This window comes from Gekko japonicus, unplaced genomic scaffold (genome assembly GCF_001447785.1).
Source record: "Gekko japonicus isolate JY-2015 unplaced genomic scaffold, Gekko_japonicus_V1.1 scaffold1, whole genome shotgun sequence".
Lineage (NCBI taxonomy): Eukaryota > Metazoa > Chordata > Lepidosauria > Squamata > Gekkonidae > Gekko > Gekko japonicus.
The window spans coordinates 2,437,622-2,450,390 of NW_015164181.1; the positions used below are offsets into that span (position 1 = coordinate 2,437,622).

General features: G+C 46.5%; 1 protein-coding gene across 1 annotated transcript in view; it reads left to right on the plus strand.

The window, feature by feature from the left end:
• LRWD1 (leucine-rich repeats and WD repeat domain containing 1) overlaps nucleotides 1-12,769 on the plus strand; it is a 47,198-nt gene that overhangs the window by 28,740 nt on the left and 5,689 nt on the right. The window contains exons 8-11 of the mRNA XM_015408048.1: nucleotides 2,277-2,624; nucleotides 4,393-4,519; nucleotides 6,248-6,357; nucleotides 8,948-9,155. Of these exons, the coding sequence (XP_015263534.1) occupies nucleotides 2,277-2,624; nucleotides 4,393-4,519; nucleotides 6,248-6,357; nucleotides 8,948-9,155 (793 nt within the window). The remainder of the gene's footprint in view (nucleotides 1-2,276; nucleotides 2,625-4,392; nucleotides 4,520-6,247; nucleotides 6,358-8,947; nucleotides 9,156-12,769) is intronic.

Consider the following 12,769-nt stretch of genomic DNA (forward strand, 5'->3'; position numbering starts at 1 on the left):
CCCCCCGCGAGTATTGCAGGTCCCCTTATTTGTTTTATATAACTTACAGGTTTTTATGTTACTAAGGGTTTTTTTCTGGCTCATACCCAGCCACGATACTGTTGAGAATTTTTCTGTTTGTCTTTCAAATTGATATGTACTGGTTGGTGACTGTAATAATAAACCGACTGACTGACTGACAGCTTTCCTTAAGACAGGAAACAGGAGAGAGATTTATTTTACAAAAAGAAAAATATCAGTACTTTACACAAGACTCCAACACACATAAAACAAACAAAAAAACACCTAGATAGGCTAACTTAACACTTTTCCCTAAAAAGTTTATCTTCAAGTCAAAAAAATCTTCCACACAGGATCAAAGAATCTTCCTTCAATCAGCCTTATACCCTGTGTGTAGAAACCGTGCCAGAAAATCCCCTCTGCCGTCATCTGGAAACTAATTTTCACTTGCCATTTATACTGTTATATCCAAGCTAACGAGATAACAATTTAATGAAGTTGACCTATTCATCCGTTCGGATGGAGATTGCAAAATGACTTTGTAATCTGGAAAACTTTGTTAACTCTACCATTTTGGACCTCTTTCCACACATGTATATGATTGTTGAATTTGTGTTACAATACAACATTGAATCTTGTAAATTTTGTAATTCTGGTTCTTAGTGCATATGCACAGCTCTTTTCTTTCCTTTTTTGCATGACCTTTTCAAATTGACAAGCAAGACTCAGTTCCTAACAAAAAACACCTGATGATGATCTCTCCATTTGACAAAGAGTATCCAACTGTTAATTTCTTTTTAGCAGGGGAAAAAAAAGCAATCTTGGCCTAGTCATACACTATCAGCCTAACCTACCTTACAAGGTTGTTGTGATGATCAAATGAAGGAACGGAGAAAAATGTACACCCCATTTGGGAGAAGAGCAAGGTATAAATTATGCAAGTTAATAACATAAAATCAGTTAATCAGACTAGAGGTGTTGGGATTCAAAAATCTGACCTGATGCCAACGTACAAATGCGTTTCCATTCTTCATTTTCAAGCTCTTCTCTTTAATCTCCTTCCTTTATTTAGAAAGCAAATCCTCATTCCGACAATGCACAATTCTTTGGTATCATTGCTGGTGACAGGAAAGGTGTAGGGGTGTTTGTGTTTGCTGGGAGGGTTGATCAGTTGACTGTCAAATATTATCAAGTGTTTTTGAAGTATTAACTTTATTAGAACAAAAACAAATTAAGCATCAACATGTTTTGTATATTTGCTAATTACAAAAGCAAATTAACTGTTGTTATGAAATCATGAAATGAAGTTTTTGAAAACTACAGTGAATTATTGCAACTTTTTACAGTTTTAGGTAGGAGTTTTATTTGTCTGAATGACTCACTAAACAGTTCTTCTCTTTGGCTTTTATCCTGCATCCCCTAGGGTCCACCGAGTTAAAACCAAAAAGAGAGAGAGAGAGAGAGAGAAAAACAAGCCCAGTGCTGAGTCAGCAACTGGGCAATTCTCCCTGTCTGCAACTCTCTACAGTTCCAGCAGGTGGCCAGCAGGAAGAGCTTTGTAACCTTCTGCCTCCTAACAGTTGACACAAGAGGAAAATCAAGGGAAGCTGCTACCGCACAGAGGCATTCTTGGTTTCAGAGAACATTTGACAATACTTTACCGTGGTCACATAATATGCAGTTGACTAGGTGCTTACTCCTGGGTTGGAGGGAATGTGTGGCCCTGGGGCTTTGGATGCTGTGCTTTTCTGTCAGTGTGCTCCTTTATTGCTCCATTCCCAGTCTGTGGGACATACACGTGTGCGATACCAAATGCAGAATTCTCTTAACTCCTTCAGGGAAAAATTCCTGATGGGGCTGTGATTTGGGATAGTTTAAATATAATGTAAAAGTATTCTGAGATTTTTTACAAGGTTATGGAAATAATATTCTAAAAAACTAATTTACGCAACAGTCAAATGTAGACTCACTCACAACTTTAATGCTACTAGCTTTTTTTGCTCACAAGGTAGAATTTCTGCTCACAACGCTGTGGAGCTTAGAGTGAACATTGCCCAGGGTCTCTTGAACCTGGGACCTTCTGCATGCAAAGCAGAAATGCTACCACTGAGCCATAGCCCTTCCCCTATGCTAGAGGGATGTGGCTAGTTGAGCAAGTTGTAAAACTGGTTTTACTCTTAACAGCAGTGAATCTGTTTGCTTTGTTGCAAGAATTAATGAGCTAAAGTTATCAAGATTGCATCCCATTGTATTTTCCTTGCTATTTCCCTTCCTAGGGCACAGTAACCCCCAGCAAGAGGAAAGGGGCTCGTTCCAGAGGAGGATCCGCAAGCAAAAGATCACATTCCCAGAGCAGCTCTAAGGAGGAACCATCTCCCAGCCCCAAGAAGACCAGCCGCCTGCAGGACGAGCGCCATCCCGAGGAGCAGAGAGCATCTCGCCTGCAGACCAAGGAATCCCAGACAGCCCAGGATCCAGAAGGGGCCCATCGAAACGGAGGGCGCCTTCCTAAAGCACATAGCCACAAAAGGTCCAGACAGCAGAAAGAGGACAAGGAGGAGGAAGAGGAGGAGGAGGATGAGAAAGATGTTTGTAGCAGCCCAGTCAAGGACTTGGAAGGCGAGGTACAAGGATAGCCTTCTGCTGGAGAGCTTGCTGGGACTGGAGAGTTGCTAGAGTTCCCTTTTTAAGACCATTGTTTTCATTGGCTTGCAGAAAGCAGCAGCAGCCTGAAAACAATGAGGGGGCCATATTGACAAACGTGTGTGGGGGAAATGACAACTGGGAATAATTAGTTCATTGTCTGAAGTATGTCAAGAGATCCTGATGTTTGGGGTGGTGGCAGCGGCTATTAAAAACCCTTTTATAGTAGCCATCAAATACTAAGATAAATAATTTGCTCCTGCTGTTTTAAAATGGGTCAACTTTTATAAATCACCAGTTGTTTGAACTGGAACATTTAGGATGTATAGTAAAACACTGGTCAAAAGAGATCAAATCATGTATCAGAATCTGCTGCCAGATACATTCATTCTCAGAGGCCTGATTCTCCCTGCAGTGATGAACTTGCGTCAGGCCTTCCTGTCACTCCATTAAAAAAAAAATCCCTTCCCATAGAAGATTAGTGTCTGGGCAAGCTAGTCTAGCCTGAGTTGTCCCTAAAGTGCTGTTTTTGTATGTACAGGGAATGTTTCTTAGATTCACATATGTCCTACTAGAAATTACTGTGATATATAGTTTAATGTTGTGAGAATACCATCTTATTTACTTGAAACCATCTCATGTGTGATTTACCGTCTCAGCATATTTGAACACATATGCATGTCCTAGGAGAGGGTGGGCGAGACCATCTTGGACATCACCAATTGTAGGGTTGCAGGAATGGTGTGTGTGTGTGTGTGTGTGGGTGTGTGTGACTGAATCTAGACCCACTCTGTTCCCCCTTCCTCCCAGCAGTTGATTCATAACAACAGAGGAAAGGATGGGGAGTTTTGTGTGTGTGAAGTGCTGTCAAGTCAGAGCCAACTTGTGGTGATCCCCCGTGGAGTTTTCAAGGCAAGAGACATACAGAGGTGGTTTGCCATTGCCTGCCTCTGTGAAGGGACCCTGGACTTCCTTGGTGGTCTTGCATCGAAGCACCATCCAGGGCCAGCCTTGCTTAGCTTCTGTGATCTACCAAGATCTGGCTAACCTGTGCTATCCAGGTCAGGGCAGACACAACTTTCCTCCCTGGAAATTAAACACGGGCCATGGTGGTGAGAGCACTGAACCCTAACTACTAGACCATGAGGGAGGATACAATGCTGTCAAGTTGCAGCTGATTTATGGCAGCCCCTCATGGTTTTCAGGGCATGAGATGAACAGAGGTGGTTTGCTGTGGCCTGACTTTGCATGGCTCCTTCGGACTTCCTTGGTGGTCTCTCATCAAGAGCTAACCAGGGCAGACCCTGCTTAGCTCACAAGCTCTGATGAGATCAGGCTAGCCTGGGCCATTGGGGTCAGGTCCTTTGACAGTGTGGTATAGTGGTTAGAGTGTCAGACTAGTCCCAGAAAACCTTACGCTGCCATGGGAGCTTGTGGGGTGACTTTGGGCCAGTCACAAACTCAGCCTAACCTCTACCACATGGTGGATGTGAGGAGAAGGGGAGAATGCTGTTAGCCACTTTGAGTCCACATTGGAGGGAAAGTGGAGTATAAATGAAGTGAATGTGTCCTGTCCCGTGGGCTCAGAGCAAGTGACACTATAGGATGTTGCACTAGTTGGACTTTTGATTTGATCTAGGCAGGGTCTCTTCTTGCTTTTTGTAAGATCACTCCTTCATATAATGAAACATGCATATTTCTGCCATTGGCTCTGGGATTTGTGTTTCAAGCAGCCTGTCTTCTTTGCAGGAGACAATCAGCCTGGAGCCTGTCCATTTTCTACAGTGTCACAGTAAAGGAAACAATAGGGATGACTTCAAAACCCAGCTGTGGGCCTGTGTCTTTGAGCCGCCGCTGGACTGTGGGACAAGAAAAGGTGAGTTTGGTTGATGTAGACCCAGAATGAGAAATGCCAGAGCAGGCAAGGCAGATGCTTTATATGGGGGGATGCACAGACATTTCTCATGATTGGCAGTCCTGCTCTCTGGTTCTTTAACAGACACTGGGTTGGGTCCAGCCAGTTTTCCCACTGGTTAAAAAAGGAAGGAAGGAGTCCCCTTTGACCACCAAAAAGGCTGTCCTGGGGATCCTGGGACCTTTATAGATTACTCCCATTTGGGATGGGGGCTGTAATAAAGACGAGAATTGTGTGAGATCAAGTGAAAACTTTTGTCTGAACCTATCCCACTGCTAATGTGTTTACTCATTGACCAATTCCATGGTGCAGCCTATTGTATCCCAAGGGCTCAGTGGTCTGTAGACCAGACTGTTCTCCCAAATGGGCTCACAATTTAAGGGGAAAGTGGAAGGAGCTAATGACTATCTCAGTCAAGGGCTTTTGGGTCAGGGGCAGGTACATGTGGCACTGGCAACAGGAGGCCCGCAGCAGATTTGGGGTGGGGTGGGGGGCTGGGCTCCATCCCAACAAAGAGGCAGAGCCCTACCAAGAACTTCTCATCCTTGATTAAATTTTCCAGTTGGACAGTTGTCTCCCAGCATGCCTGACTAGTTGTTCAGTTCCCTCCTCCCAGTTCCCGCGGCCTCTCTTTCCAGTAGCTCATGCTTACCTCAATCCTGGGCTAGCTCCCAAGTCCTCTGTACCATCAGCTTAACTGTCCATCTCTATAGCTGGTCCCATTCTGCCTCTCCAGAGCCCTGCCCCTATGAGCCTTCAGCCCTAATGGGATGCCATTGCCCCATGTAACCGTGGCATCCTGCTGTGGGTATTCCTGGCCAGACTCTCGCCACTGGACGGCTACCCGTCTAGCTTTCTGGGGTCTTCCCTGGTTGTCTGTGATGGTCCTTTGTGACCCATCTCTGTGACCTTTCCAGGGAGCCCCAACCCCTGGGATGCCACGATCTCATTTATTGGTTAGATCTAGTCTTGTAGTTTCTCGAAATCCAGTTACACACCGTAAAGTAACTGTGTCCATTTCACAGCAGGGTATAGTTTGTGCTATGTCAGAGTGAGTCACAGAACAGCAGGGCTTGCACTAAGGATGGAGAAGATCCACCCCTAGCCACTGAATAGCAATCAAACAACAGATTCACCACATCATAATAGGCATGTCACATGTTCCTGATAAAATTCCACCTTACTGTAATTTCTTAAGGTTTAATGTGTTGTGCAGACAGTTGAAAGAAAGCATAGTGCAAAGGATGTCAACAAATACATAGGTCTTGTGTGGAGCTGTTCCAATAGTGTTTTGTATTCAGGGTGTAAATGGTTGTTTCAGGCGATGAAGAACACCTACATTCTTGCACCCAGGAGTTTAATACATCTTGTATTTGCCGCAATAAAATTTCCAGTCAGTGTGTAAAGAAGATGTAAATAAGAGAGACTCTGTGTCCTGACGGACAAAGCATAGTCACCGACTCACCAACTGTCTGCTTCAATGCCTTTGTTTAATGGGGTTAAATGTGATTGCTTGTCAGTGAGAACAAATCAGAGAAAGATGGTATATGGCTTCGCACGTTAAAAATATTCTACAGATAATCGTGGTGGGGAGAGAGCCACACGTACATTCTCCCATGTCTCCAAGTATAGAATTGAGCCTGAATGAAAACATGCAGGTGAAAGTCACCATGTCCTTAATTTTTGTAGATCCAGTGGTGAGCTCATCCAGGACAGCAGCTACCTGTGGCGGGGACTCTGTCTGTCTGGTCAACTGTGAGACTGGCATTGTCTTGAAAAAGTACAAAGTGACTGGAGAGGTAGGAAAGGAAGAACTACCACATTGTCTATGTGCCAAGTATGAACACCAGTTGGCTTTGCTGGCCAAGGAGTGGTGGTGATGTCTCACGATGTGCTATGGTTACGCAATTCTGGGGACAGTGTAGAATGCTGTACTGCAGAGCATTCTGAATTATGCAGCAGGAAACTGTGCTGTTAGAATGAAATGTGCAGAAGCTGTTCATGTCCAGAACAATGTTCTCTCTAAGCTGCAGAGCCTTGTGAGCAAAAATGCTACTTTGTGAGCTACTGGCATTAAAGTTGTGAGCAGACTATTTGACCACTGCATAAATTAGTTTGCTCTGGAGCTGTCCTTCCTGAGCTAAGACAAAAATCTCTGAGCTGGAGGCTAAAAACCTGTGAGCTAGCTCACACTAACTCAGCTTAGAGGGAATACTGGTCCAGAATCTGGTTTTAAAATCTTTCAGCAGAATCTGCCTGTGCCTTTTCATCTCTGTGGCTGGAAGGGCTTTTAATAGAGGGGTGGTGGGATGCAGTGTGAGGAAGGATATTAAACTTCCATTCCTGTCCCAGAGCTCTTTTCCTTTTTAAACCATGAGCTCATACAGCAGAGCAGCCCCGTAGCTAGACACTCTTCGGTCGCGGGGGACGTGCTCCGACATGACGACGTCACTTCCGGAAGTGATGTGGGGGGCTGGGCGAAGGGAGGGGCAGCAGCTGGCAAGGCGAGCACGTCTCCTCTGCCTAGCTTTGCAAAGGCTGGGGAATCAGGGCAAAGGAAGGAAAGAGACACACGTAGGGAGGGGAGAAGAAGCCGCGGCTGGAAAAGAAGCTGCTTCCTGGGGTCAGATGCAGCCCTGGCAGGATGCTCCAGCCTTAGACTGGGATGGCTGCTGCAGATGCCGCTCGCTGGGCACTCTTGCCTTGTTGGGTCGCTTTCCTCCCTGGCAGTCACCGGGGAGTGGGTACGAAAGGCAGCTCTTCCCTCTGAGTGGGGAGGCTTGTTGACTGCTGGCAGGTCTTGCAGGCGGCCTCTTGGGGTGCGGGCAGCGCATGCCTGTGTGGAATATTTTAAACTTTGCTTGGCCACTGAAGTGCTGCTGAGAAGGCAGCGAACAGCCCCGCCAAGTTGGAGCGCCATGTCGACAACCCCTCCCCTCCCAGGATGAATGGTCGGGGGGAGGAGGGGCAGGAGGGGGCATGGCACATTCATGAGGGGTGTCGACCCCCCAGGACCCCTGGTAGCTATGGGCCTTTAGCTTGCAACAGCTAGTCCCATTCATTAGCTTCACGCATCATGTCTAACCATGTTCCTAGTACAGAACCATGGCTTGATCTTGCAAAAGTAGAAGGAAACCCTGGTCTAGATCTGCTTGCTTCCATTTTCCGTCTGCTCAGTATTCGCCTTTCAAGGGCTCCTAGATCCCAGGTAGGGCACGAAGGCCACAACCTTCTGCAGCTAGCTCCCAGCAACTGATGCTCAGACACTCCATAGAGATTCCACTTTGGCCATCACCAATGTTCCCTTTAAGCTGTAGAATCTTGTGAGCAAAAATTCTACTTTGTGAGCTACTGGCGTTAAAGTTGTGAGCAACTGACCTGGCTGCTGCATAAATTAGTTTGCTCCGGAGCCCTCCTTCCTGAGCGAAGACAAAAATGTGTGAGCCAGAGGCTAAGAAATTGTGAGCTAGCTCACACTAACTCAGCTTAGAGGGAACAGTGGCCATCACCTATTTCTCTCTGTTAAATTGTCTAATCTTGTTTACAGACACGTAAGTTCCTAACCATTACTACATCCTTTGGCAGTGTTCCACAAGTTCATTATGCATTTTGAGAAGAAAGACTTCCTTTCATCTCTTCTGAAGCTACTGCCCTTATCTTCGTTGAACGACCCCAAGTTCTAGTATTATGGGAGAGGGAGAATTCCTTCCTATCCACTTTCTCTGCCTCGTGCATAATTCTGTCATCTTCTGTGATGTTCTTAGTAATTATTGTTTTTCTAAACTGTGACTCCCCAAACACTTTGGCTTTCACAACAGAGAAGGTGCCTCAACCCCTTGACCATTTTGATTGCCCTTTTCCAGGTCTTCCAGAGCCATGCTTCATTTGGCTTTGGTGTCTGAAGTCAGGTATTTTATTTATTTGTAGGAGTCATACTATGCCTTTCTCTTCCTTATAAACCAGTTTTGAACCAGTGTACCCAATACAGGATGTTCGGTCTATTTGGCTGTTTTAATCCATGGCTTGCAGTTTGGTGTAGTGGTTAAGTGTGCGGACTCTAATCTGGGAAAACCGGGTTTGATTCCCCACTCCTCCACTTGCACCTGCTGATGTGACTTTGGGTCAGTCACAAGCTCTGGCACAGCTGTCCTCGAAAAAGAGCAGTTTGTGTCAGAGTTCTCTCAGCCCCACCCACCTCACAGGGTGTCTGTTGTGGGGAGGGGAAGGGGAAGGAGTTTGTCAGCCGCTCTGAGACACCTTTGGGTAGTGAAGGGCGGGGTATAAATCCAATCTTTTCTTCTTCTATGGAACCAAAACCTCTGTAGTCTGTTCACGTTAACAGCCTGACTTCTGATCTGGTGCTTCTTTTCCCTCTGCTGTTTCTGACAGGAGTTTTTCACTGTCACATGGACAACACTGACAATGGTGACCAGCGACGGACGCAAAAAAAGGCACAATGTCCTGGCTGCCGCCGGGAGACGAGGAATCGTGAAGCTGATTCACGTGGCCGCTGACTATTGCTATGGAGAAATCAAGGCTCACAAGAAGCCCATTGCTACCGCCTGCTTCAGTCCGATCACCGAGACACATCTCTTCAGTAAGTCTCCCTCTCTGAGTCATTCATGCACCCTGTGGCTTGCCTCTCGAAAGCAGGAAACAGCTGCCTTTACCTGTGGGTAACAACATGCTTGCTACAGGACTAAACCTGGAATTTTGAGCTGTAACCGTCAGATGCTGTAAATTCACCTCAGACCTGTTAAACTATTTGAATGATAAACTGTGCAGATGTTTGCCTGAATGTGCATTCGGTTAGATGTGCAGTCTGGAGGTGCTGGGCAGCAGTGAGAATTCCCTCTTACTATCCATTTTATGAGCCTGCAATGCAGCAAGCTATCATCGTGCTTCAGTCCTGTGGACTGCAGTGGGATGTGATCTAGTTATGCAGTCTTAGCTGAAGTACTATCAAAGGAAGTCCCAGGCACAGGGAGAAGGAACCCAGGAAATGCTTCTAGGAAAAGGGAGACGGCTTCAGTCTATAAAACCCTGTTCACAGTCCCTTACCCCCCTTTGACCGTTGCCTTTAGAAGTAGTTCTTCAGCCACAAAGGCTAGAAATACATCCCTGCAATGAATAAAGGTTTATTCGATGGGAGCACTCAGTGCCAAATACTGCGATATCACAAAAGTGGGGGTGGAAAATGGTCAGTAAAATCAGTAAAAGTCAGTTTTTTCATCTTGGTCAGTAATTTGTCAGTTTTTTAAAAAAAATTGGTCAGTAAAGTCAGTATTTCTTTGATTTTTGTGAATGCAGTTTGTGTTTTTCCGTTTTCATTACTGCATTTTTGGGCAAATATGATGAGTTCCCAGTGAGAAGACAGATTGTTTTCAGTTTAGTTATACTTTAAGGACTTTGTTCCTAAGAGTAAAAGTGATTTGGTGAAATCTTCCACAAAGTATAGAAACATAATTAACCTCTTAAAACATGACACAATGAAAGTAGAGGTGATAGATATTGTGGGATTCAACATGGCCACAGCTCATGCTAGAAGGAGTTGAGAAAGCAATGGAAGAAGAGGATAAGGGGAGAAAATGCTTGTGGATGCAGTGCAGAAAACTGCTGAGAAACGAAAGAGTTCTTGAATAACTTTATTTATACCCTGCCCTCCCCGCCAGAGCAGGCTCAGGGTGGCTTGCAAAGAGATTAAACATATAGGTAACAAATTATATACAATCTTAAAACAAATAATAAAACTCTACATTATCATAAAGTGCTAGTAAATAATCAGGTACTTATAACAATGCTTACAGAAGGCAGAACCAATACTAGTGTTGTAATCAGATGATCTATATTGGTGGTTGGCTCGTCTTGGTCTCTATATTTAGGCAGCAGCACAGGCTGTTGATGGTAAGCCAAGGACCAGGGCACTGTCACTTCTCAGTTACTTGATGTTATTTGGTGCAGGTCCTTAGTCAAAGGCCTGGTGGGAGAGCTCCATCTTGCAGGCCCTGCGGAACTGTAAAAGGTCCCGAGGGCCCTGATATCTTCTGGGAGCTCATTCCACCACTACAGAGCCACCATTGAGAAGGCCCTGGCCCTGGTTGTGGCCAGCCTGGCCATCTTTAGGACCTTGGAGGCCAATCGATTTTGTGACCCTGAGTGCAGTGCTCTTTGGGGAACGTGTGGGGAAAGGTGTTCCCTCAGGTATGTGGGCCCCTGACCATAAAGGGCTTTAAAGGTAACTACCAGCACCTTGAAGCGAATTTGGTATGCTATCGGCAGCCATTGCAATGCTTTCAGCACAGGCTAAATGTGCTCATGCATAGGGAGGCCCATCAGAAGCCTGGCTGCAGCATTTTGCACTAGCTGTAGCTTCTGGATTTGGGTCAAGGGCAGCCCCATGTAGAGAGTATTACAGTAGTCCAATCTTGAGGTGACCATCACATGGATCACTGTTGCCAAGTCATTGTATTTGAGGAAGGGAACCAACTGCCTAATCAGCCAAGGTGGTAAAAGGCTGATTTGGCAGTGGCTGCTACCTGGGCCTTCATTGTTAGTGAGGCATCCAGGAGCACTCCCAAGCTCCTGACCTTCAGTGCTGGCACCAATGGCGCCCCATCGAAGGTCAGAAGAGGGATCCCTACCCTTGGGCCACCCTGGCTCAGGCACAGGACCTCCACCTTCGTTGGATTCAATTTCAGTTGGTTCAGTCTCAGCCAACCAGTTACAGCTTACAACGCCCAGTCCAGGTCTTCCAGTGTAGAGTCAGACTGGCCGCCCAACAACAGATAGAACTGGATGTCATCTGCATACTGGTGACATCCCAGCACCATGCCTCCGGGCAATCTGGGCAAGGGGGCACATGTAGACGTTAAATAACATTGGGGACAGCACCACCCCTTGGGGCACTCCACAAATCAGTGGGTGCCTTTGGGATAGCTGCTCCCCTTGCCCCAGCCTTTGTCCCTGACCCTGAAGGAAGGAAACCAGCCATTGCAAGGCAGGCCCCTGGACTCCAGTGTCGGCGAGGTGGTGGATCAGTAACTGATGGTCGACCATGTTGAACGCTGCCGACAGGTCCAACAGCAACATCACTGCCAATCCGCCCCGATGCAGATGCCTCTAGAGGTCATCCGTGAGGGCGACCAGTGCCGTCTCCGTCCTGTGGCCTGGGTGGAAACCGGACTGGAAAGGATCTAGAATGTAAGTGTCATCCAGAAAGCTCTCTAGCTGAATTGCCACAGTCCTCTCCGTTAGTTTGCCCAAATAGGGCAGATTGGAGACCAGCCGGTAATTAGCCAATTTGGCCAGATTCAGAGATGGCTTTTTCAGGAGGGGATGAACCACAGCTTCCTTGAGTGCCCTAGGGAACTGTCCCTCCGAGAGGGACTTGTTGATAATCTCCCTTAGGGCATCTTTAGTTAGCCATGATGGGGACGGGTCAAGGCAGCACGTGATAGGGCATACAGTTAAGAGCAGTTTGTCAACTTCCTCCAGGCTGAGTGGACTGAAATAATCCATAACTTGACTAGAAGATCACTTACTGTCTCAACTGTGGTGGGGAGGTCACGGCGGAGCGACAGGACTTTATCTGCAAAGTAGATCACAAAGGCCTCACAGCCAGTGTCCAATTCCCTAACATTTGGTTGGTCTTGTGGCAGAACAGTCATAAACCGAATTATTCTAGATAACTGGGTTGGGGATGAGCTTGCGGACGCAATCGTGGCCGTGTAATATTCTCAGCGGCTTTGACTGCCATCTCAGGATCTCATAAATGGATCTATAAGATGTTCTTGTGGCTTCGTCGCAGGCACACCACTACTGTCTCTCTAGCCATCTTAGCCTTCGCTTCATCAGCCACAACTCCTGGGTAAACCAAGGAACCAGCCTAGAGTGAGGGCACAGAGGGCATCAGGGAGCGATCTCATCGATGGCTGCTGAGAGTCAGCTATGCTGATCCTCTATGAGCTCATCTAACGAGCCGCCAGGGGGCATTGGATCCCGCAGGGCCATTTGAAGCCACATAGGGTCCATTTGTAGACATCTCTTAGTCCTTCCAGGCATAAGCAAACTGGAACAGCATAGTTTGGGGTACTGAACTACTGGACCATACTAGGCTCAGTACTCACAGCCCCAGTGCGGGTTGCCACTGGTACTATTGACAAACAGTTATGTCTCTAGCATCAGACAACCAGAACCAGAGCTGGAGTAGAA